This window comes from Danio rerio, chromosome 25 (genome assembly GCF_052040795.2).
Source record: "Danio rerio strain M-AB ecotype USA chromosome 25, GRCz13ab, whole genome shotgun sequence".
NCBI lineage: Eukaryota > Metazoa > Chordata > Actinopteri > Cypriniformes > Danionidae > Danio > Danio rerio.
Genome location: NC_141045.1, coordinates 34,111,369 through 34,138,154, shown reverse-complemented (window position 1 = coordinate 34,138,154; position 26,786 = coordinate 34,111,369). Strand labels below are relative to the sequence as shown.

At 37.1% G+C, this 26,786-nt stretch overlaps 2 protein-coding genes and 1 long non-coding RNA gene across 5 annotated transcripts in view; 2 read left to right on the top strand and 1 right to left on the bottom strand.

The window, feature by feature from the left end:
- Positions 1-19,440, top strand: part of lamb4 (laminin, beta 4) — a 76,222-nt gene extending 56,782 nt beyond the window's left edge. Inside the window, exons 25-36 of one of the 2 annotated variants that reach the window (XM_087310293.1) lie at positions 602-819; positions 2,402-2,498; positions 2,578-2,932; positions 4,683-4,843; positions 4,956-5,155; positions 5,238-5,423; positions 5,528-5,672; positions 7,898-8,105; positions 8,203-8,338; positions 12,170-12,340; positions 16,016-16,169; positions 16,259-19,440. In XM_087310293.1, coding sequence (XP_087166419.1) covers positions 602-819; positions 2,402-2,498; positions 2,578-2,932; positions 4,683-4,843; positions 4,956-5,155; positions 5,238-5,423; positions 5,528-5,672; positions 7,898-8,105; positions 8,203-8,338; positions 12,170-12,340; positions 16,016-16,169; positions 16,259-16,398 — 2,171 coding nt within the window. In that variant the 3' untranslated portion in view covers positions 16,399-19,440. 2 annotated transcript variants of the gene reach the window in all.
- Positions 1-26,786, bottom strand: part of LOC148679487 (uncharacterized) — a 149,882-nt gene that overhangs the window by 75,617 nt on the left and 47,479 nt on the right. The gene's annotated exons all lie outside the window — the stretch shown is intronic.
- The window catches only part of lamb1a (laminin, beta 1a), a 91,169-nt gene continuing 85,340 nt past the window's right edge, over positions 20,958-26,786 (top strand). The window contains exons 1-3 of one of the 2 annotated variants that reach the window (XR_015525515.1): positions 20,958-21,095; positions 22,742-22,914; positions 24,976-25,114. Coding sequence is in view for 1 of the 2 variants with exons in the window: in NM_173275.1 (NP_775382.1) it covers positions 21,068-21,095; positions 22,742-22,914; positions 24,976-25,114 (340 nt within the window). In the remaining variant the exon portion in view is untranslated. 2 annotated transcript variants of the gene reach the window in all.

The window sequence follows — 26,786 nt, the reverse complement described above, 5'->3', positions numbered from 1 at the left end:
CGCCCAGACTCGTCAGCGATACCAAGCCGACCAATCACAGAGCTTGCGCTACTTGTCGTTGCGACGTGTAGTTACATTTTTTGAGAGGTGCACATCAGCGACGCGGACGGCCACAGCGAAGGACTATGCGTCAGCGCCGTAGCATACGCCGGCGTTTGACGCAGAAGTATAAATCAGCCTTAAGCCTGGAGTTCCCTCCCTGCAAGGTTCAGACTGTGGTCTCCATCATTTTTAAATAATGGATGGAAGTTTCAGAGGTAGTCTGTAAATATGGTTGACACAATGTGGTCAAACATGTGGAAATGTCAGATGAAAATTGTGCAATGAACTAAAGGAGCAAAGAGAAAACAGATCCAACTTCCATACTGTGACAAGTGTCAAAAAATAGGGAAAAAAGTTGGGGTTTTGGTATATCTATTGGTTAATTGGATTTTGAGATGAGGGCATTGCACCAGAATTGTATCAGAAATGCAGTTGTTTATGGAGTGTGTGAGGTTTGAGCCGACTAACTGAGTGAATATGTATTTAGCACTAAAATGCACAACCAGCATTCTACAGGCATGTCCCCATATTAACAATCTTGTTTATATTGGATACTCAGAATGTTCTTGTGACCGGAGGGGAACAGATGACTCAAAGTGTCCAGCTGGAAGCCCCTGTTTCTGTGATCAGGACACTGGCCAGTGCCCGTGTCGTCCGGGTGTCCAGGGAGCCCTGTGTAATGAGTGTGATGATGGGTATTGGAACATGGATGGAGACTATGGGTGTCAGCCCTGCAACTGTAACCGAGAACATGCTCTTAACTACATCTGTGACAAGGTTTTTATCTTATAAATCTGATTCATAAGAGTTCTAAAAAATATATTTTCTTACAGTTTTTGTCTGGTTTCTAGACCAAATATTTAAAAAATTACTTATTTCAAGACAATATTTTTCAGTTGTCTAGAAACAGCTTCTTGATTTAAAGGGTCACAAAACACTGAAACAAAATTTTTTGAGCTGTTGACAGTCGTATATGTGTCCCACACTGCTAAAAACACTATTAGGATACATATATTTCACTAAACAGTGAAAATTGGTTGTTTTTGCGTTATTTCGAGCAAATTCGTACTTCCGGTTTGAAACAAATTTTTGAAGCTGCGTCGCGGCCGTGAGATCTTAGCGGGTATTTCAGCATATAGACTGGACATCTGTACCTGGGAGTGGCTTATTACGTCTCTGAGTGTGCTGCATTATTTCATGAGTAAGACTTAGTTCAAACCAATTAGCGCGCTATGTTGTGTATGCTGTGCAACTTTATTAATATGCATGCTAGCTTCGAAGACTGTTTTTACCTGAAACAGTGATCAGACGGCAGAGAGACGACACGTTGTGCTGCCAAAACAAGGGGGGTGGGGAAAGAAGAAGAATTGTTTGGAGATACGGGTCGTCAGTGTTGCTATTATAATATGCTGCAGTGAAGGTTTTGTTTTCATTTTCCAGCTATGAGAGCGCAGCTGAACTCACATGTGGATCAGTGACGCTACGCGAGGCAGAAAAATGTTTGTACGGAACATTTTTTTACTCAAGAGCTTTTCTCATCTGGAAATTGTGAAATACGGATTTGCTGCTCGTCTCCTTTTAAAAAAGACGCAGCTCCAGTTGGTGTTGATTGCCCTGTCTTTACAGATTTGGTAAGTGTGTGTGCGATCAGTGCCCTTTCTTTGTTCAGTCAGGTGGCAAAGTTATAGTTCGTATGGTCAGCGGTACTCTTTCAGTGTTTAAAGACAGACCTTAGTGAAAATGATTTCTAAGTTACTTAGTTTAAGTTAATATCACTACAATATTATGGACTGAAAGATCTGCTTTAAATGCTGCTCTCCGAGTGAAAACATGTAAACACCGCAAGCAAACTATTACCGACTGTCGTGTTGAATTTTCGGAGCTTTTTGTGACAGGATAGTCTACACACTCACATGGCTTTTTGACCTACCGAGTGCATCTGAGTAACCGAGAAATGCAGAGGTTTTTTTCCTCTTATACGACATGCAGTATTAAACATTTCACTGTCATTAAACACAGTCACTGTCTTTCTCCCCTGCGCCTCTGTGTTTGTTTTTCCTCGATGATAATCAGCACGTGCCCAAAATGGAAACTCCCATTTTTATTCAAATCCTTCCCTCTTTTCCCTCCCCCAACACTCCCACCTAAACAGAGCTAGACACACCCACTTTCCTGACTTTTTTCAAACTAGAGGTGTGAAAACACCCTGCTGAATCAGGGGGGTTTCATGGCCCTTTAAAAAAGTTTAGATCTTTAATCTAGAAACAAGACAAAAACTTTAAGTAAGATTTTTTGCAGCATACAAAGTCTATTATCAGATGCCTTTTGTGCTTCATGCATTTCCTGTACAACCTTCCAGATCACAGGCCAGTGTTTATGCCAGCCAGAATATGGAGGCAGAATATGTGAAGAGTGTGGTCCGAATCACTTTGGAAACCCTGATTTACAGTGCATGTGTAAGCTATTATACAGAAAGTTTAGCTCTCTTCCAAGTCATGTTGGTCTGATTGACAAAACTTTTTATTCCTCCTTCAGTTTGTGACTGTAACCTGGAGGGCACCGTTCATCCAGCTTGTGACGCTTACACGGGTGAGTGTTTGTGTAAGCCAGGAGTGACGGGCCCTTTCTGTGATGAGTGTGCCCCGGGTCACAACAACAACTTTCCTGCCTGCGAACCCTGCCATGCTTGCAACTACCTCTGGGAGAAAATCATCTCAGATCTTAGTTTAGATGCGGAGAGGATAGAAACCATGATGCCTTGCCCTGAAGATTTTCGGTCTAGACCTGAATTACAACACCTACAGAATTTGCTGGAGAAGTTGCAGAACGTGCTTAACATGGGCGCTCAGGACGAGCTTAAAAAACTGGAGGAGCTCTTGGCGCGGAATAGGTATGATAATTTTATGTCAGTTTAATTTTGAGTTGGCTGATTAGATATTTGCATTAACGAGCAGCTGGACAGGTGTAAATCCAAATCCACTGGTGGAACCAACAAAGAAAACATAAAATGGAGAAATGGCTATATGTTTGTGTTTATGAGTGAAGAATCTTGCAACCGAAGCTCATACTGAAAATGTAGTTCCGTGGACGTTTCTGGAGGCCGCGATTTATGTAGCCGGAGGTACGTATGTCTGCAATTAATTTTTTTAAGCCAATGCTAAGATGCGGTGTGACGCCGTTCCTTTTCGTGCTCGCCGGCTGACTGCTTACCTCCGTGTGGACGGCTTTCCCGCTGCAACCAGTTTGTCGGGTTAGCTTGTCGTGTACGTCTGTGGACTTGAGACGCAGAGAGGAGCTGACCACAATGACGATGACGACGACCGGGTTCCAGTCGGGGAAAGATCGGTTTCAGAAATCATGTAAGACAAAAACAGAATCCAAAAAGTAAAGTGAACGAGTTCATAACAGGGTGAGAATGTGGTAAAATCAGAAAATGTGGTAAAAATCAGACAAGGGCAAAAAGAGGGCTTTTGTAAATCGTTGCTTGGGTTTAGGAAAGCAAGCGGGCGGGTCAATCGGTAAAACTGGTTGGGTTTAGGGAAGGAGAAAGAGGGTGGATCGGCCGATTGGCCAGCCGCCCAGTCAGTCAGACAGACGGTCACTCGACATCGGCCTCCGGTGGGTTTACGTGAGAACAGCTCTGGCGCGAATGGCGCTCGCAAGAGACATATGAGATGCAAAAATGCGCACACAGCGGCCTCTTGTGGATTCGCGAAAACAAAAACTGCACAAATACGTACCTTCCTGGATGTATGTCGCAACGTCCACGGGACTACGTTTTCAGAGTTAGCCTGGGTTGGAATCATTTATAGTATCTGAAAAAAAATTATGTATTTTTTTCTAAGACACATAATAACTAGGACGTCACAGTGGTGACGTGGGTAGCACAATCGCCTCACAGCAAGAAGGTCGCTGGTTCGAGCCTCGGCTGGCTTAGTTTGCATGTTCTCCCCGTGTTGGCGTAGGTTTCCTCCAGTTTCCCCCACAAGTCCAAACACATGCGCTATAGCTGAATTGGGTATGCGCTAAATTATCAGTAGTGTATGTGTGTGAATGAGTGTGTATGGGTGTTTCCCAGTGATAGGTTGCACCTGGAAGGGCATCCGCTGCGTAAAACATGTGCTGAATAAGTTGGCGGTTCATTCTGCTGTGACGACCCCTGATTAATAACGGGACGAAGCCAAAAAGAAAGTGAATGAACATAATAACTAATTTCTACTATCTAATATCGTTTTTCTTTGCCATGATGGTAATACATGGTCTCTTAGTAGTTATTTTGCAATTTAGAAATCAGCTTAAAGTGCAATTTAAACACTGCAAAAATTATTTTTTACTTAGATTTTGTTGTCTATTTTTCTGTCCAAATATTAAAAAAACTCTTCAAGAGTTCACACTTAGCTGATGATTGATTATAAAGCTTGTTTGCCATGCTGTCCCAGGAGAGAGCCCTGAGCTCATAAGATCCTCGAGCCCGGGGCTTCCTCCTGTTGGGGAGTTTGAGCTCAGGTGGATCTGGAGAACTCTCCTGCTGGAGCTAACGAACAGATAGTGATTGTTCTTAAGAGATAACTAATTACTAGGAGCACGTCTATAGTGCCGATTTGTCATTCTAATCAGGGCTAATCATTTTGACTCCTCAGGAATGAAACCGAGATCATTGACCCAAACATAATCATTATTGATCCAACTCTGCTGCTCAACACTGATATCGACAACATCCGCCTTGAGTTCAACAAGCTGCTGAAGAATCTCAGAGAGAAAGCAAAAGAGGGTCCGGTGACAGACATCAAAGCTGTTAATGGTTTGTGTAGAAAGTATCATCGACATGACTATTTATTGTGGCAGAATCAAAGTATCAATTATGTTAAGGGTTCATCATGAGCCACTAAAAACTTCACGTGCCGTCTCTACAGATATTTTCAATAAGATCAAAAAGTTCTACGACGAGTTCACTGACAGCGAGAAGAAAGTAGAAGCAGCTAAAAAAGTCCAGGAAGCCTCCAGGAAGACGAGAGAGAAAGTCACACTGGAGCTCGCCAAGTGTCAAATAGGAGAGATGGATAAGCTGGAGAGGAAAGTGAAAGCTCTGAGCGCTGCCAACATTAATGAGGAGGTGAATGGGAGGTAAAACTGGGCTTTTGCCATTTGAAAAGTGTGTAAATCTGGGTATCGCAGTGCAACTTTGTCTGCCGTAGGTCTGTGGGGCTCCAGGCGATGCCGAATGTGAGAAAGCGAAATGTGGTGGAGCTTTGTGTGGGAAGTGTGGAGGACCGGACTGTACGGGGAGTTTACCCATAAGCCTCAACGCCTCAAAACTGGCAGAGATGACGGAGAAGAACATCACTGCTTTGCGCAGTCAACTCAAAGAAGCTGATGCTCAGGCATGTCCAAAACACACCAGTACTTTCCTAAAAAGACGTGACATTTATATCATTTTGATGAAACATTTGTTCTGTTTTGGTTCATGTTTCATTTCTACTTACAGCTCAGAAATGCCTCAGAAATGACTAGTTATGTCAAGGATCAAGCAGAAAACATGATGGATAAAATTAATCGCACAAAAACTAAATACGAGCAGGAAAAGACTGACACCAAGGCACTCATCGAGAAGGTCAAGACCTACCTGCAAGGTACTGCGAGAACAGATCAGCTAGTCAGCTTTTGGATTTGAATTGTAGTTATCCAGTTTCTTATATTTAATCTTACACTCCCCTTTAAAGGGCCATGAAACCCCCTCGTTTTCAGTTTTCACACCTCTACTTTGGAAAAAGTCAGAAAAGTGGGCGTGTCCAACTCTGTTTAGGGGGGAGTGTCGGAGGAACTAAAGTGGGAGGGTGTGGGAGTGTCTATTTGGGCACGCGCGAGTTTCAGTCAAAATACACACACATGAGAAAGTGATGGTGTTTAACCTACATGGACATCTGTAGTCGAATTATTTGCCAAATTATTAAATGTTGGACTTTAACTGCAGTTTGACTCTTTCATTCAGGGAATTCATTCATGCCCCTCACGACAAACGAGATATTTGATTCGAGGATCTGCTCTAAGCGTGTATTTTTCATGCAATGTTTGATACCGCACGGCGAATGAGAGAAAAAAAAACTCTGCATTTCCCGGAAACTTAGATGCACACGGCAGGTAGCGTCAGAAAGCCGCGTGTGTTATTCCGGTCACAAAATGCGGTGCTATGTTTGCACTCAGTGCAATAGTTAACTTAATTCGATACGAACAAACTGAATAAACAAAGAGCACTGGTCGCTCACTTACCAAATCTGTAGAGACAGGACAATCACCAGCAACTAGAGCCGCGTCTTTATGAAGAGAAGACTAACGTTACAAGCGAATCCGGATTTCAGCGTTTGCAGATGAGAACAGCTCTCAGGTAACGTTAAACAATGTTCCTCCTTAGACACGTAAGTTATTGTTGTCGAGCGTCGCATACACCGTTAATCCACACGTGATCCAGCTGAGCTCTCACAGAGAGAAAATGAAAACGAAACTTAATGGCAGCAAACTATAAAAGCAACACTTCACGCTTGTTTTGCCAACACAACAGGGCGTCTCTGTGGCGTAAACACGGTGACGCTAATGAATATTAATGAAGTTGCACAATAGAGCGCGCTGATTGGTTTGAACCAAGCCTTACTCATGCATTAATGCATCACACTGTAAGACGTAATAAGACTCACTCTGGCACAGACGCCCAGTCTGCACGCTGGAATACAACGCTATTATGTCATGACCGTGACGCAGCTTCAAAAATTCGTTTCAAACAGGAAGTACGAATTTGCTTGAAATAACGCAAAAACAACCAATTTACACTTTTTAGTGAAATATAGGTGTCCTAATAGTGTTTTTAGCAGTGTGAGACACATATACAACTATCAACAGCTCAAAAAATGTGTTTTGGTGTTTCGTGACCCTTTAAGGGACAGCTCACAACTGAAAGCTCAGTGCTCTTAATTCACTTGTCAACTTTTTCGTGTTGAACAGAAAAAAAAGAAAAGAAACTCAAACAAGTTAATTTGAAAAATATTGTAAATTGGTAAACTTTTTTTCCATATAAGTTTTTCAACTATGGATGGCAATGAAGGGCGAAGCAGTGGCGCAGTAGGTAGTGCTGTTGCCTCACAGCAAGAAGCTGGTTCAATTCTAGGCTCAGTTGGTGTTTCTGTGTGGAGTTTGCATGTTCTCCCTGCGCCCTGAGATAGCGTATTCCCACATGCTAACATCTTCATAGTACAGTGTTTTAATATTGTATTAAAATGTGAATGTACCAATATTAATGCATTTCTTCAGACTGAAAAAGGTATGTGCATGCCATCAATACAGCGGAGCTTTTCCTTCAATACCTATTGGAAAGGTTAAGTTTGATTTTCCTTTTCAATACCTTTTAAAGAGAGAGCCATACAGTACATGTGTAATACCATTTATGAAGAACTTTTAACATTTAATGTGCAAGAAATAAAACTATTTAAAAATAGTAATAAATTAATAATAGCTAATAATTTAACACTAAGTCAAACTTATAGTTAATTGTTCAGAATGTCTATTTTTTTATGAAAAGAGATTCATGTGTAAATACTAAGCAAAATAATCTTGTTTTTCCTTTTGACATGAAAAACTTTCCCCTTTGGCAGATTATTTTTGCTTGTTTTAAGGAAAAATTTAATTTATTTATTAAAATTATATTATTTCTTAAAACAAGACAACATGTTTTGCTTGTCTAGAAAATCTTTCTTGATTTTAGAATATTTAGATATGTTGATCAGAAACAACAATTACTCTTAAGCAAGTAACTAAAATGTACTCAGTAAAATGTAAATGAATTCACTTGAATTTTGTACCCAAACAGATGAGCTAGTGAAGCCAGAGGACATTGAGAAACTGGCAAACGCTGTGTTATCCATTCAGCTGCCTAAGTCCCCTGATGAGATCAAGGACATGATTGAGGACATCAAAAAAATCCTGGCAAACATCACAGAATTTAACGACGATCTCGAGTACCTGGAGAAACAAGCCAAAATCGCTGGGAACATGAAGGAAAGAGCCAAAGAAATCTTGTGAGGCTGCAGCAATCAAGTCTATGTTTCTAAGCTGTAGTTTTTACAAAGATAAACTTACAGCGTTCGTTAATCATCTCTGGTTGTTTATTACTAGGAACAGAACCGAATTAATCAATGTGAAGGAGATAGAGAAAGCTCTGAATGATACAGCAGAGCTCCATGACAAGATATTCAATGATCTGGACGAGGCTGAACAAAACAATGACGTCATCAGAGAGAAAGTTAATGAGGTAAAGATTTATTTTTAAATAAAAAACATTCGTGTTTAACCCACCTGTTCTCTTAGAATTCTGTCCACACCAAAAAATGACCTGCCTTCACTGAACCTCCAAAATAAAGCAGCTAAATTTTATTTCAAACCTCAAATGTTATTTTGCAAGCTGAAGCTGAAACGACCTCATCTCCATCACAAACTCTGTGAATGTCTTGGTTTTTCCTCATCAGTGTGAAGTATTTCATTAATGTTTAATCAGAAGGCAACACTAGTCTTTGCAACTCACTCATCTTCAAGATAAATAAATAAATAAATATATATATATATATATATATATATATATATATATATATATATATATTGTTTTGTTTATTTTTTTTATGTCTTAAATTTGTGCCTAAGTCAATTTTGACCCAAAAGTAAACAGGTGGGTTAAGGAAGATTTCATTGTGATTATGCCTTTATTTGCTCATGTTGATGTGGTTTTTGAGCCAATATTTTTTTTATTTGTGGTTTTGGGTTGGAGGGTGGGGGGGTCATGGGACAATGACAGGGGGTCACTTGGTAATTTTCAATCAACAATAAATTTTAATGAACTATTAGAGCTACCATATTTTATCCACAACCCACAGAAGATAAAACAGTAGTTAAAAGTACATAAAAAAGCAACAACATGCAAATAGAAAACCATTAGCCTTTTAATTATGGTTTTCAAAGGATAGGTGTTTATCTTAGATTAACAACAAAGCGATTGCGTCAGCTGCAGCAGATTGATTTTATAGCACCAGGTTAAACTTTCTGACACCTTCATGGCAATAAAATACATTGACAATAAACACAGGCCACAACTGTACATTGTGGATGATCTCTAAGGCTTCGTTTACACTAATACATTTTATGTTTTAAACTGCGTTTTAGAATGAAAACGATCCGCGTCCACACTAGCGTTGCACCCAGCGTTTCTGAACAGCTCTCCGTCTACTTTGCACAGCTGAAAACGTACATCACGTGACCCAGGGCTGGAGTGGGACTCCTTTTCAGCCCTGGAGTTTCAAGCCAGACCGGCCCACCTCAGTTCACGACTGACTATATTAAAATAACGTCATTTCCATTTCAGTTTCTAATGACACTACCACGTCTTTTTTCAGGAAAACAGCTGCTTTAAAACTTTAAATGTTCAACAGCCCTCACAGTATTGTCTGTCTTAACAAGAAAAATGAAAAAAATAAAATAATGATGTATAGATGTGTTTCGAACTCGGGTCGGCGGCGTCTTAAAGCAACGTGCTGACCACTAGACTTTAGTTTACACTTAAGTTAAGCAGGTGTATTATTCAGTAATATTAATTATTCGAATTCTTATATTCACTAAGGTGCCGCTGTTTGGGGTCGAATGATGATATTTACATCATTATTACCCTGTAGGCTGCATTTTGCTCACGGGGCTGCGAGAAAATAAATAAAAAGAGTGGAGCTGCTGCAAAATAATGAATAAAAAGAGTGAGGCTATGGTCAAATACATAAATAAATGAAAAAAGTGCGACTGCTGAGAGTGCAAGCAGCTACGGACACCGGCCCTCGCGGCCAAAAAACGAACCGGCCCACCGGGAATTCTCCCGGTCCTCCCGATAAGCCAATCCGGGCCTGACGTGACCACACACACACACTCTCTGACATGCGCTGCAGCATATCTACACAGGTAAGACCTGTGCACGTCGGACTGTTCATTAAGGGTCTATCACTGGATCCAATCTCACTATATTTGTTAAACGTAATGTTTAATTCATCTTGTCTCTATCTAATGACATATTCCCAGACTTCGGTTTTTTGAACATTACATTTCTCAGGTAATGTGTTTTGGCTGAGCGCAAAAAGTTCATATATTAATTAATGTAACCACGTACACCGATTCCGCACATCTGACTGATTGCTTGCATTTATTTCTCTATAATGTATAAACTTATTGTACGTTGTACTTTTATAATGGCCATTATCATTATATTATATATTATATTACATTATATTATATGTCTTATTATATAGATTATTAAAACTGATATTCAGCAAAAAAGAGGGTATGTTTCATATTTTCACTGAAAATAAAAGGAGGCAGTTATATATGTTAGGCTCCATATTTGTAATAAATATGCATTCAAGGAAGATGACGCTCATATAAATATGCAGCAGCACGACGCCTCAACATTTCTGATGTCTGTTAAGTTGCTAATATCAAAATGAAAATAGGCAGTTCCTTATATCATGTCTTCACTTTATTGTTAAGATAGTGAAACAGCGTAGCCAGGGTGATGTGAATGAGGTTGTACAGTACACTGTTGCCTTTGAAGATTTACCTGACCTGTCCTCGGGAGTTTGTTTTCCATATCAAACTTGCGAAATCTGAACTTACAAGGAGAGGATGCAGGACTGAACTGTGTGTAGGCTACTTAATATTGAGGAAAAGCCCCAATCACATGGCAAATGTCTGCAGCCACGCCTTCGTTTTCAGATGTCTCCGTTTTTCCCCCATCCATTCTGAGACGGAGCAGCAGTGTTTTAAAATGAAAGTGGCTTCTTCAGCGTTTTCAAAACGCTTCGTTTTCGGCACCCGAAAACTCCGGCGTAGTGTGGACGGATGGCGTAACTGTAGCAAAACTTATCAGTTTTAAAACTAAAAAGTATTAGGGCCTACTCACACTATGCCATCCGTACCGTGCCCAGGCCCGTTTCCCGGATCGTTTGAGAAGTGTGAGTGCGCTGAATCGGGCTCAAGCACAGTTCACTTAGCCGGCCCTGGCCCGGTTTGGAAGAGGTGTGCCTGAGCGTGGTTCACTTGGGCTTTGGCGCGGTACGCTTGTGTGTGAGTGCAAAACGCACCAAAGCCCGAAACTGAAAGCGAGATGTGACTTTTAAGGGGCTGTTTCATATGGATTTATTAATCATTCTTACTGTTCAGTGAACGCAAACTGCCGTTGTTTATTAAAGACGCAAACCCCTCACTTCACGACAGCTGCGCGGCTTCAGCAGACCTCCTCATTCCTGCAGCACGAGGGCTTTATGATTGTTTATGAGCGCCAAAAGTGGCGGATCTGTTCGGCGAAATATCTGACTGCGTGTCCCCGCATCCCTAAGGACTGTTTGGCGAAATATTTGACTGCAAATCAAACGACTGGAACGATATAACTAGAGAAATCTCCACTGTGCTGCTGAGAGAGAGCGCTTCTCACTGAACAGCCCAGCAGCGATGACGTAACCGTGCCGAAGCCCGTTTGTGGTGTGAGCGCGGGCCGTCGGGGGAGACGGGAGGGGGGACAAGCGTGCTTTGGCCCGGTTCGAGGCAACTGTACCTAGTGTGAGTACGGCCTTAGTGTATACTGGGCCTGAGTGGCTGGCTTGTGCTGAAAACATTTGTTTTATTAGTTGAGGTTAATATTAAATTAAACTAATTTATAATCGACTATATAAATTATAGCCTATGGTTGTTAGACTGTTGCACTTTTTTGTGTTGTTAACTTGCTCTTGTTTATATAGGCCTATTGTTGTGTGTGTAACATTTGTATATTTATAAGTTAGCCACCATTGAGGAATGTGGGGCTCGCGAGTCGCTGGTATTGTTATTTTAGGGGTCACGGTCTGAAAAGTTTGGTAATCTCTGTTTTAGAGCATCATGTTTTAATTAATCAAAACTTTGTTAGACATGTTGCCCAACACCATTTTGAACTATCCTTTTCAAATGAATCCTTATTCATTATTCGCCATTATTAGATTTGTTGTTTTGATCTTAGTATGTTGATAATTACTATTATCCCCCCCCCCTAAATAAACAATATTTCTGCATTGATTCTGAACAGACTGAACCTAAACTAAAAAATATTGAGGATCATTTGAATTTGACTCGTGCCAAGACATTACTGGATGAAATCGAGGCCTTGAAAAACAAGACAGAGATGAACAGGGCTCAGGGGAAGGAGGCCAAAGATACTGCTGATGCGGCGCTCAACAGTGCCAATGACACTGGCAAGGTAAGTGCTAAGCACAAGATCATATTTTTTATATAAACACAACACACCATGTTCCAAATTATTAGGCAAGTCTATGGATTCAGTAAAATATCAGGCAATTTATTTTTAAGAGAAACCATTTGTTTGATTTCTTGAATCTTTATGGATTTGTTGTCTTTTTTATTTTAGTTTCTGGAATGCATTGATACAAATATTGGAAAATTGTGCCTTTTTAAAGGAATTTGTAATATCTGTGACTTATTTCCTTTTGCTTTCATTTTACTGGCAATGCTTCTTTCTATTTAAACATATATTTATTTATATATTATTAAAAATATATATTGTGAAATATAATTGATATATATTTGGCTCATTTTTCCAGGTTTGGCTTGTGCAGTAAATCAGTTCTGCTTTGAGCACTGCAGGCCAAATGAAATGAAATATGCAATTATAATTTATGTGGGTGTGTTGGTGAATAATAGTGTGTGGTTTGGATACTGGGAAATTTGTATCCATTTGAGTGACAGTCAAAATTAATGTCATTTCTTTTCATTGATGTATCCAAGACTAATAAAAAAGCTGCTTTGCATTTAGTATATGGAAATATATATTTCCATAAAAACAAAGGCATTTTGTAAACAAAACTTATACAATACTTATAAGACTTTATGATGCTGATATTTTTATTCAGCCTTATGTGTAACTTCAAAGCAGCGTCTAATACCTGTTTGCTGCTCATCTTTGTTTTTTTTTTTATCCTTTTTGTGGATAGGGATTTGTTTGACAAGTAAATTTCTTTGACAAGACTTTTTTTATGCTTTAAACCAGGGGTTCTCAACTGGTTTGGCCATGGGACCCATATTTTTACATGGTCATCAAGCCGCGACCCAAATTTTTTTGAACTAATAATATACTTTTAGGAATTATAATTAATTTGTATTCATTTCTAAAAAAATAAACAAGTAGTGACAGATACATCATAAGAAATTCACCAAGACTTAAAAGTAAACAATATTTTACTGCAGTCATTTAACAAAATGGATCAAATTATAGAAATATTACAAAGTAAAAACGACAAATACTGTTAATAATAAACTGTTAATAAAACGTGTTTTCTGGTTTCTAAATGTTGTTTTAATTTAGAAGGTTTCATGCTCTCTTATGAGAGCACCTCACTACATAGGCTTTAAGTCTTTTTTGTCGTCAATATATATATCCATACTTTAAATATTCGGGGTCGTACTTGCGCTTCGACATACTTGTTGCAATAATTAAATGAAATTTCACTTGTCAAACGGTAGGGTTGTCACGCTCGCATTTCCAATAAAAGTCCGGTATAAGCAAAATAAGTAAACATTTTTACTTTTGTTGTTTTTTTGACCACACAAATTTTTACTTTTGTTGTTTTTTTGACCACACACTCCATGACCCACTGAAAATGTTACTGCGACCCGACCCACCAGTTGAGAAACACTGCTTTAAACCACACAAACTCTTTGTCATTTTGCAGCCTGATCTCACGAGAAAACAAGTATTTTACGTTTTGCCAGTTTAGTGGCTCATTAGTACGAGTTCAGTCGTTTGAAATTGTACGATTTTAAAAAGAAGGCGTGGCACCAAACCCCACCCCAACCGTCATTGGGGGATGAGCAAATCGTACTAAAATGTATTAATTAGATTGTACGAATCAGCCACTAAATGAAAAAGTTACAAATTACTGTGAGTCTGTGTTGAATTTTGATAATCACTGTTCAGTTTCTGGAAAATATCATTCCTTTTGTGAGATATGTTATGCTTTTCCTCTTCTTCAGAAAAACCTTTCTTCCTCTCCATTTTGCATGAGAGAGTTAAGTAGCTTAATTTGTATTCTGAAGATGAAGGAAGGTCTCGGTTTGAGAAGGGTCTAGCTGCAGACCGGCTACAGAAGCAAGATGAGCTGCATGCAATGCTTTTACTGCGCACACCTAACCCCACCCCTAACTCCATCTCACACAGTGATGTCATTAGCTCTATTGAGTGCATTGTGTCTGAGATTGCATGTCTAAAACTGCGTGCCAGACACTATCGCACGGTTTTTGGAATGACAAAAAGGTGTGTAATTAAATACATAGGGCCCTAATATGCACCCAGTGCAATAACTCGCCGACGTGTTGCTATTTTCAGACTAACACAGCCTTAGCTTTTCCGTTTTCCGTCACATTCTGGTCTAAAAAGGAGGTGTGTTAGGGCGCATTGTTGGTGTGTTGCTATTTTGAGGAACTAAAATAGACTGCGCAATAGACCAGCTTAGAGGAGGTCTAAAGTCCAGCGCAGAGTGTGTTAGTTGTGCACCTCACTAATTTCACTTTAAACGCAGGGCACAAACGCTTTCAGGGCGTGTCAGGACACGTTTTTGCTAATTTAAGGACAGGAAATCTGCCTTGCGCCGTGGCGCATGGTCTAAAAGGGTTGAGTTCATTTTCTTAATGAGTTATAGGTGTGTTTTGAGAATAAACCAATTAGAGTCTCATCTCCCATTCCCTTTAAGAGCCAGCTGCGTCGCGCCAAGAGCGCATTCGCTATTTACAGGACGCAAAGTAAGTCTAAGTAGGAAAAATGAGCATTTCACAAGCAAACAGTTAACAGTTGACAGTTTTTTAACAGAAAACTGTTAAACAGAGCATCTACTGCGTGAGAATGAGAGATAATGGATTTACTTTCGCTCTTGGATAGGGAAACCTTTACGCACAGACATCAATTAGTCTAAAAATAAATAATTTTGTTTGTTAAGCGCAAATATTAGTTTCAAAACCCTTTTTAAATTCAGTTCTAATTTCCAGCAAATGTATAAATGAACAATAATAACGAAGTGTGCTCAAAAACCTGAGTTATATCCTAAAACACATGCTGTGCCCCATATGGTTTAAAACCTGACAGGTGGGCAAATATAAACTTGTTTTTAATAAAACAAATATAAATATGGATATAATAAATAATACTGCTAATAATAACAACATTATACAAAAGCAAATTGTTATGAATGAACTGAAAAAGCCTCCCGAGATGAAGAAGACATAAAAGCAGTGATTTTTCATATTTATGTAGGCTAGAAAATAATATGTGTTTTGTAATATTTTAATCCTTTATATTTATATCCTATATCTATTCTTATTATATCCTATATATATCCTTAATATTTAATTTTTTTCATATGTAAAGATATTTGCCTATTGCTCTCTTGTGCGTATTAAGCAGTTTGTAAGCGATACGCAACTCTGCATCAGAGTTTAGACCAGGTTTGTTTTGGTCTAATGAAAAATCTATTATGGTTTCTCAAAATAGCAACGCGCCAGCGGTCCGCCTCAGAACGCCTTCCTTTTTAGACCAGAACGCCTATGGACGCACATATGAGCGCTAATGCATTTGTTATTTAAACAACGTATAGCGCAACGCCTCAAAACGACTCTTGCGCCAAGCTGAAACTACCAAAAGACTATTGCGCCGCGCCTTGCGCCACACTGCGCCGGGTGTATGATAGGGCCCTTAAACTTTGTTTACAAGGAAAATGAATGAATGAATAAGTCATTTAATGAATTGGAATGTAACATGCATCATGTACAAATATAGTAACTGTGCTTAAATGGAAAGGCATTGCAGCTGCCATTAATTAACATCTTTAAGTTCTCCAAAAGCTGATTACTTTTTTTGCATTGGCAGGATCTTGAGGAGTTGAAAGAGCAGTTTGAAAGATTAAAACTGAATAGCACAAACCAGAATGTCTCCAGCGAGGCTAATGAACGTCTGAAGAACATCACAATGGAGGCGGAAAATCTGGCTAAATATGTGGAGGATAAAATGAAGGAAATTGAAGGTATGATATCACAGAGCAGCTGAATGCGTCGATCTAATTGTATTATTTCTTTTTACAAATGAATGTTTCTTTATGCCTGTGGGTTTCAGACTTGGAAGAAAAGATTCTGCTCTCAAATGAAAGAAAAGATGAAATGATGAAAGAGTTGGAGGCGCTCCAGAAGGAGGCAGACGATCTGAAAAAATTTATAGTTGATAAAGTGCAGAGATACAATCTGTGCTCCCCTTAATCCCACAAGGGCTTCCCTTCGTTAAAATCAGAGGAAAGATATTTAGTGTTTGGAGGATCACTATTTTTTTGGAAATGGGAGGATCTCAACAGCAACACAGGGGAAAACTGCCTTGGATTAAAATTATGTAAAAGGTGCAGTTCTTTTATCTCGATCCTGTATGGGTTTGTTATGTTTTTGTTTACAATCTAGTTAGATTGGTTCTCATCAAGCACCAGAAATGCCTTATTGTCTGTCTAGTTTATTTTAGCAAATTATGGAACTTTCCATCACATGTAAATCTCAGGATGTATAAGCCTGGTTGGCCACAAGGGGTCGCAAGAGTAAAATTAAAAACAACCCATGCAACATTGCAGATTCACAGGCGCAGTAAACAAAAGCACACAAATTGTAAGCTTGTTAAACTGAAAAAGATGATTAAAGATTGTTTAACTACCGTGTTCAAATATATTTCTACTGATATTGCTTGTTTGAATTGCAGCGCTAGCAATTAAAATCAGCACACATTTGAACCAGAAGTAATTTATTTACTTTTTAAAGTAGCTGTCTGAGCAATTTAAGCAACAGCGAGGAGCGCAGTTGCTTTTAAATTATGTAATAATTCGATTAATGGTTTATAAGAACTCAAACTTCAGAATACCTTTACTACAGCTGCTCCATAGGCAGTGATAAGACAGTCAAGTTAAGACGCCTGCTGCTTGAGGAATGTGTCGGCTTGTCTCTCACGGGAGGTTGAGGGTCTGTGCTTTTGTCCTGCAGTGTTAACAGCCCCTCAGTCTACTATTGAAATGCAAAACCAAAGGTAAAGCCCCACTGATGTTATTCCATTGATCTACCTGAGTGGATCTGTCCTAAGTTTTCTTGTTGAGAGACATTTTGTCTGGGATAATTTCATTTGAGTTGGTTTAGGATTAGTAGGAGAAGATTTTAAATCACGAAATTGCTTTCAGAGGTAGATTAACATATCCAAAGAGAGAGAGAGAGAACATTTACTTACACTGAACAATTATTCAAAGATGATTCCTTGGATTTACTCATTTTTTCTATGTTAAGTAGTTGTAAACAATTTATATTGGGCTGAATTTAAACAAACAAATTGAGTTGAACATTATTACATTTAATTTGTTTGTTTAAATTCAACACAAATAAATTGTTTGCAACAGTTCTGCATGCAACACTTTTTTCAGTGTACTTTTTATACAACCTCTCTTGATTCTAAACCTTTATAACCGTTTTTTCCCCCCTAATGAACACAAAGGGAGATTTTTTAGGAATATTGACTAGTTAGTTAGTTAGTTAGTTAGTTAGCTGACTTCACTAAAAGAATAAAGATTTTGCTGCTTGTTCAAACTACTTCATTAAAATGAGCTGAAAAAACACAATTTTTTTTATATTTTGAGACAACTTAATTGTTTTATTTTCAATCTGCTTCCAGTCCTGGTTAACTTGGTTGCTTTGTGTTGAAACTAAATAAATGAATTGTGTGGAACCCTGCATGTTTTACAGTGTAGAATGTAGACACAGTAGTTAGTGGACTTCCATGATTTTAAATAACAAAAAACAAGAACACTCTAGAAGTCAAAGGCGACAAGTTTAAATTACATTGTTTTGTGTTCAACAGAAGGATGAAACTCAAACAGGCTTGGTACAACTGGAAAATTATTAATCAATTTTTATGTTTGACTCAACTATAACTTTAAATAGTACTTCTAATTTGAATTAAACCAACTGATTTAGGTGCAGCAATCTTGAGTGCACAGGCAAAATTATGTCTGCAAAATTGTCGCACGCAATTTATGTTGAATTTGAACAAACAAATTAAAAGTAGTAATGTTCAACTTAATTTGTTTAAATTCAGCCCACTTAACATAAATACATTTAGTAGATCTTAGGAATCAGCTTTGATTAACTTTTTTTCAGTGTTTGAAATGGGAGGATCTCAACAGCAGCACAAGGGAAAACTGCCTCGGATTACAATTATGAAAAAGGTGCAGTTCTTTGGGTTTGTTGTGTTTAGCTTAACATTTATTTCCTGAGTATAAGTCAGATAGTCTGCTGAATGATTAAACTTAAGTCTTTCAGGGTTTGCGGATAGTACTGTTGTGTCACCTCACCTATCTCTTCCTGAAGTTTGCAAAGAGAAAACAAAGGAAAAAAGCCACGGCGAATGACCAAGTTAGATTCACTTTTGCACCGTGTGCTTTTACACCTAAATAACTGGCCTGAATACACTGAAAATCAAAAGCTCTGGGTTACTTCCTAACACCTAAAATGACAGACTGTTGTTTCTGCGCCTGCTCATTTGGATTATTATACTCATTTAACTTCGGCCGAGACAAGATTCACATGAACCTCCTGCTCTTTGACTCACCTTTGAATTGACTAATTACTGAAGAATTCCCACTTATTTACGGCCATTTCACTGATCACAGGTCACATCACTGGAAGAAAAGCTTATTGTTGGCAGGATTGTTATTGGAGTTTGTAATGGTTATGCTTGATAAATTAGTTTTATTCATGTTAAATGTTAATTTTCTGTTGCAATGAATATATTAGGCTTTATATTTTTCTTAAAACCATGGTACTATACAACAAAGGAGTATGTGGGATGAACATAACAAAGCAGTTTCCTCAAAGGCCTGACAACATTTGATTTCTAGGTCATAACAGCATATCCAGCATGCAACCCTTGATGGAGCAGCCAAATATCAGCTGATTTCAGGACCGTGTCCTGCAGTTATGTCCAATTGTTTTTAAGTGCAAAAAGTAAATTATTGTAGCAGTTCTTTTTTCTTATTAAAAGTTGTGTTTCTCTGTTCACACATCACAGTGATGCTCAATCTACAGGTTATTTAGTGTAATAACACATCCTTAAGTTTGAAAGGTCTGAGTTTTTCAGTTTAAAAATAAATCAGGTTTAAATGACAAGAGTTCCTGTGGTCCAATAGCCATGCCTTATATTTAATTTCCACATTAGTTTTCAGAGGTGGTATATTCTGCTGTGGCGACCCCTGATCAATAAATGTACTCAACTGAAAAAACGAATGAATTAGTTTTCAGTGTTTTGACTACTATGTTTTATAGCAGGGGTCACCAACATGGTCACCAGGTAGCCCACGGGGATTACATGAGTTGCCCAGAGGCCTGTTCTAAAAATAGCTCACCATTGCACTACATACCAGTAAGCTTAATCTAGTATTTTTTTTAAGGTGTTCTTTTTAAATCACACCTGCATTGGAATAAAATTTGTTAATGACATTAAGGTGTATATATATATATATATATATATATATATATATATATATATATATATATATATATATATATATATATAAACTAAAACTATTTCAGACAAATAAAGTGTTGCATATTGATATTTCTGTTTCTTACCTTGCTAAATCATTGAGAACTATTGTGAGAAATCATTAACATGATCAGTGTCTTCACATAGATGAATATCATTAATCATTAATAATAACAACATATGATTAAAAGTAAATTGAGAAAAACTGTTAGTGTGTATCAAACTGGTAGCCCTTTACAATAATTGGTACGAAAAAAGTAGCTCTCAAGTTTCAAAAAGGTTGGTGACCCCTGTTTTATAGGATAAATGCATATAGCTGATAATAATAAAAAATATAAAAAAAATTATAGAAAATTGTATTATTTTGCAATGTTGGATTGCTTTTGAAACATTTGATGGCACTAAAATTAATTCTAAAACTGCTGATTAATATTTTTTTTGCATAAATATAGGGCAATGTGTGCATTAATAATGTCATAGTCAGATATATTTGAAATAGACAAGATTAAGCCAGTAAATCTAACAAATATTGTCTTTTGACTCACCCGTATGTCGCTTTCGTCCCAGCTTATGGGGTCAACAGTAACAATGTGCAACTTTTGTTTAAAGTGGAGTTATATTGGACTTGTTTACATTGATACCAAACAGCAGCTGCTTTTGATAGACCACTCTTGTGAGTTAGTAACCACAGCAAATAAATATTTCTGCTTAATAAATGATCTTTTAACATTAGGTTTTTATATAAAAAATTTTTTTTTAATTTCGTCCCAGCTCTCTATCACTATTTGCACATTGGAGATACGTTTTAACACATGTGGTGCATGAAGTTAACTGCACTAATGTCATTAAAAACAGTATTGTTTGACATGTTGCTACCAAAATACAAATAAATCTTATATTAGGCCATTTAATTTAGGCTATAACCCATTGGCGATTTTTAATTACACCAACTGAACAATGCTGCAGTAACATTCGGTTCCTTAAGAAATCCAATTAGTCTGACGTATCGTTGTAAACCCCATTATACAGCGCGTTTTCCTACACTCCATGTAAATAATTTTTAACAGCGTTGTCTATTTGACGTATATCCGATCGAATCGAATGTACATTTCTGCTCATTGTTGATAATTTTTATCCGTGTTTCACTAACTGTACCTATAAGACCACCTTCGTGAGTTTTGTGAATGGGGGAGGGAGACGCATGCGCAAAACTAGAACGGCTGAGGGGAAAAAGTTTCGCGCAGCTCCTCCAGCTGCAGTAAAGCAGCAGCAGCAGCAGAGTCTGCAGAGATCAGATTCAGCTCTGCAGTTTCCCCACACAAAATCAGGATTACTGCACTCCCGCTGAAGAAAGAAACTGGAAATATGCTGTTACAACTCGCAGCCCTTTCAAGTAAGTTTCATTTTAGCTGTGTTGAAGAAATGTTTCTTTTGCAATTCATTTAAGCTACTGAAGTAGAACTAGTTTTTTATTTTTTTATTTTTTTTTAGTTTATTTGTTTACAGGGTCAGTGCACATACATTACTGTAAAATGTGCCAGAATTAGCCAAGAATGGCTATTTTTCATCCGTAGACCCTTTACAGAATGTTAAAAAGTCACACCTAAAATAGAAGCACAACATTAAACATTAAATACACTTTCATAAGAAATACAGTTAAAAAAGTAAAGAAAAGAAAAAAAGAAAGGAAAAAAAAAAGAACAGACTGATGGGAGCAGAGGACAAAAAGCCAAAGACAACAGTACAAATGTGTCAATAACACAGTACTAATGCTGACAATGCTGATTTGTCAATAACCAATTTCTAACATGAGACTGAAAAGAACGAAAAGTGCATGATCTTCTAATTGTTGGTGGGATGGAGTTCCATTCCCTAGCAGCTCTCACTGAAAATACAGATTGACTGAATTTGCTTTTTTTGAGAGGAATAATGCAGTCTCCTCTGTCACCTCCTCTAGTAGTTCGGTGAGCAGTCGTTCTAATATTTATAAACTGATTTAATGGTGAAGTCGGGTTATGTAAAGTCTTAAACATTAAACAGATATGTACATATGTAATTAAATTTTCCCAACTAAGCAGGTTGTATTTCTTTAATATTAAACAGTGGTGAATATTGAACTGATTTCTTATCAAGGGTTTGAATTGTATTTGTAGTTGTGTCATAACAGTAAAATGGTATTTAAAATTTTACCATTTTTAATTTAATAAAAATAGTATTTATATTGAATTTTTTTTAATATTAATAGTCATTTATGTTGATATCTTTTTTTTTTTTTGCAAATAAATGTTCTGAATGTCGATATTTTTATTTAAAATATTGAGGACACATTATCAGTAGTTTATTAAATAAAACACACATTAACATTTTATTTTAAAGCATACTCATTAATGGCAAATCCTGAAAAATGAGAAGCTAAATTCATCAAGAATTTAATGTACTTTATGAGTTACTTGTTTAGAAAGAAAGAGAGATATGTTTTGAAGAATCATGGAAACCTGCAACTTCTGACATCCATAGTAGAAAAAGAAATGGAAGTCAATGGCTTCTGGTTTTCAATAGTCTTTAAATTATGCTTTTCTTAGTTCAATAAAAGTACAAACTTGCTATCAATTTATTTTGACGGTGCCTGTAACAGATTTTGTTGAATTTAAGTTGCATCAACAAGCCAACTAATTCTCAATAGATTATAAGTAGGTTGGGGTTAGTGTGAGTTGACGTGTACTTGCAAATAATAAATAGTCTGGAAGTAGCAGTATCACCATATATTAAGCAGACAGTCTACTAATACTCAAATGAGAAGTAAATGGCTTTATTTTGATGGTCCCTAATGCACATTTTGTTAATTAAAAGTTGCATTGAAACTACATTCAATGCAACTTTTAGTCAACAAAATGTGTGATAGGGACCATCAAAATAAAGTCTTACCAAAAACTCAAACAGGTTTGAAGCAACACGAGAGTTAGCAAATAATGACAGAATTTTAATACAGATCTACATAAAAAGGCTTTTTTTTCTTTTTTTTTTTTTACTCTGACATAGTTTTAGGGGCCTGGGCTCTGGCAGATGTGCCTGAGCTGGGAGATGTTTGCACAGAAGGGAGCTGTTATCCGGCCACAGGAGATCTGCTTATCGGAAGAGCTCAACAACTCTTGGCCACCTCAACATGCGGAGTCCATAAACCTGAGCCCTTTTGTATCGTCAGTCATTTGCAGGTAAACTCAAAATCCTTCTTTTTAATTGTTGACTAAATGTGAAATGGAGAAGTATCAGTCAATTCTGTTGACTCTGAATTATAATGATGAGATTATGAATGAGCCAACATAAGTTCATAGTGGTGGAAATGAAAGGGATGTGATCTTAAGTTTTAAAAAGCTGCATAGATAAGCATTATTTTAGGGCAACGTCATGATGTCAATTGATATATGTACATCCAAAATTAAAAACGAAAGCCCTGTGGGCTCTAAATTTGACCTGATAATTATATTTTAATACCCTTAATGAAGATTTATGTGTTTTCCCACTTGTGGGACTTCTCCCAACACCCCTCAGGGCTTCGAATCTGGAAGATTTTCAGAAAGAGCTTTTATTACCGTCCTGTATTTTCATGTGGGTGTTTTTGGAACATGAAAATATGTTTGTCTTTAGAGACTTGGTTCAGGATCTGCGTCCTTTGAATGTCTAGACTACTTCCTACCAGACAAAACGCCTTCAACTGTTTCACGTAGGACCATTGAACATGTTATGAGGGTCTTCAGAGTCTTCACCTTGTAGGTTTATAGGGGTTTGTTGATGCCACGGCTGAGCGATAATCGCTCATAATTGCTTCTAAGTTGTCTCGTCACCAGCAATTTGCTTTACACCAGATCTGTTGATCATCTCTTTACGCATTTTTAGACTTAAGTGGTGCCATCTCAGACAAACTGTTGTAGCACAGCAGTTTGTCTTGGTATGTAGACACTCATTAAACCGGTGGAGGTGATGTCATCCCCGTTCTTTGTGTTATAGGTCAAATAGCGGTAAAGGAGGAGGCAGCAGCTCATTTTAAAACACTAGTCAGATTACAAAACCCTACTCCACTGTCAAGATAACAAAATTGCTTTAATTTGATTTAAATGAAGTGGAAAAAATGTTGGAAAGAAACATCTGGCGAACACATGAAACCAATGCTCTCTGTAGGCCTTTAGACCAGTGGTTCTCAAACTTTTTTCATGAAGTACCACCTAAGAAATCTTTTTCATCCACGCACCACCATAATGACCAGTATTAAAATACAATAGCGTAGTAGGCCTAATTAAGCCAGGTATGTATAGCTGCACCTTCTGTACAGTTAAAAAATGTGGCACATTAATTCTTATTGTTATGAATATTTATTATTGTCAGCCACTTTAAACATTATAAATTGTTTGAAAATTAACATTGTACTGAGTTCACAGGTAAAAAAAAATAAAACGTCAACGTTTAAATTAAAATGTGATTTTAAAAGTTGATTAAAAATGACACCGTTTTTAAAAGTAAAAAAGCAAACTGCTGTACTTCAATGTAAAGTATTATCATAAAGTAACCTATTCATCAAAACTTAGAAATGTACTTTGGACCTCAAAAATATAGGCTATATGTCATCATAATCATATATAAACTCTTTGATAAATTTTTAAATATATGTTGCATGTACACATGACTTTTTTGTATATCTTTGAAATATAAATGTTAACTTGTATTTTAAATACATGAATTAAATTTACATATTTAAATTAGAAATAAGATCTGCCTAATGTGCGTTAGAGTAGGCTGTGTGTTACAGAAAAGCAAGTGATTAAACTATACCTGTCAACATTGGGATATAAAAATAGAGGATACGCCCCAACAACCATTACAAATATGGGGAGATTAGCTTCACATGATAGAATACATAACAAACATAAAAAAAAATGAAAATAAAATAAAAGGTTTACCCTATTAAAATCAGGCTTTTACAGATCACATCAGGCTTATTGTACGCATTAAATGGTTAAAAGTGTTTTTATTTCTTTTATTTTATTTATTCAGCGAATCCTCCGTGTACCACTAGAAGGAAGCCTGCGTACCACTAGTGGTACACGTACCACAGTTTGAGAACCACTGCTTTAGACATTAAAAGCTGCATCATGTAAATCAAGGGGGTTGACTTGTTACAGTACCTCCAACGTCCTTCACAGTCCCTCAGTTCATCAGGAGAGCTTTTCCCCAGTTACAAGAATGCGATTGACATTATCTGACTTTCCCACTCCTCACAGGAAGAGAAGAAGTGCTTTGTGTGCGACTCCAGGCAGGCCTACAATGAGACGGCGCACCAAGTAACCAGCCACAGCATTGAAAACGTTGTCACAACGTTTGCACCGAACCGCCTCAAGACGTGGTGGCAGTCGGAAAACGGTGAGCTGAATCCAAACAGGACAATTGCTCAATCTTCCTTCCTTTTCAGCACTATTTTAAGCGTTTGCTCAGTAACGGATGTGAAGGACTGTGCTATATGGTTCTCATGGGAAGGCTGTGAAACAAGGTCTTATTAGAGGGAACTCTCTCTCATTAGTGTCTGTTAGTTCCCCCATAATCAGACCGAAAAGAGGGACTTAACTCCTTTAAAGCAGTTGTGTAATTGCTGACCTGTTAAGGTTATGACCAGTCTTTAAGCTGTGGAATGGCAAACCCTTTTTTCCCTTTGCAAAGCGGTTCTACCTGAAGATTTTAGCCCAAATTTAGAAAATTGAGCGTTAAATAAACAAACAATAAAAAAAAAAAACATTAATAAATAGCACAGTTGTTTTGTGAAATTATTATATTTGGGACAAAATAATAATTGATATGTTATTTCTTAAAAAAAAAAACAAAACAAGCCAGACTGCTTCACTGCTTATTGATATTTATAAAATTTTTTACTATAGGAATATATACAGTGCTCAGCATAATTGAGTACACCCCATTAAAAAAATAATATTTATATCTATTTCTCAGTGAATATAGGCAATGTATTTTGGTGCATTTAAACCAAACAGATTTATTAAACAGATATATTTATTCAAATTATATTTTAGTTACCAAACATATTTAGAAATTGAAAGATAAAACAATAAAATTCAAGCAAAATATTGCAAAAAAAAAAAAAAAAAAAAAAACACCACCTATGAATTTTTAACAAAAACATTTTCAGTTTTTTTGCTTATCTTGATTTTTCCTCTTTTAAAAAAAATTGTATTTAATATTTCTATACACATACATTTGAGTGTACTAGTTTTTGGACTGTTATCGTAAGTTATTTAGTTAGATAAGCTCCAGATTTGGCTTCCGTACTGACTAATCTAATATATATGCACAGTTATAATATTATATAGCTTCCTATTAAAAATAAGAATTTAAAAGATAGATTTGCGAGGTGTGTACTTATTTATGCTGAGCACTGTATAAGAGGATTTTGCTTAAACATAAAACAGGAGCTTAATGTAAATATCAAATATCAGATAATTGATCAACTTTAAATGTGAGAAGATTAGTCTGGGCTGTAAAATGTCATGTGGTGAGACTGTGAAAAGCTGGAAGTATTTAAAAAAAGTATTATATTTGTGAAAAAAACCTTTAAATATATATGTACAGTTGAAGTCTGAATTATTCGCCGCCCTGTTTATTTTTTTCCCCCAATTTCTGTTTAACAGAGAGATTTTTTTTAACACATTTCTAAACATAATAGTTTTAACAACTCATTTCTAATAACTGATTTATTTAATGTGTGTCATGATGACAGTAAATGATATTTGACTAGATATTTTTCAAGACACTTCTATACAGCTTAAAGTGACATTTCAAGGCTTAACTGGGTTAATTAGGTTAACTAGGCAGGTTAGGGTAGTTGCGCAAGTTATTGTGTAACAATGGTTTGGTCTGTAGATAATTGAGAAAAATTATAGCTTAAGAGGCTAATAATTTTGACCTTAAAATGGGTTTTAAAAAATATAAAACTGCTTTTATTCTAGCTCAAACAAAACAAATAAGACTTTCTCCAGAAGAAAAAATATTATCAGACATACAGTGAAAATGTCCTTGCTCTGTTGAA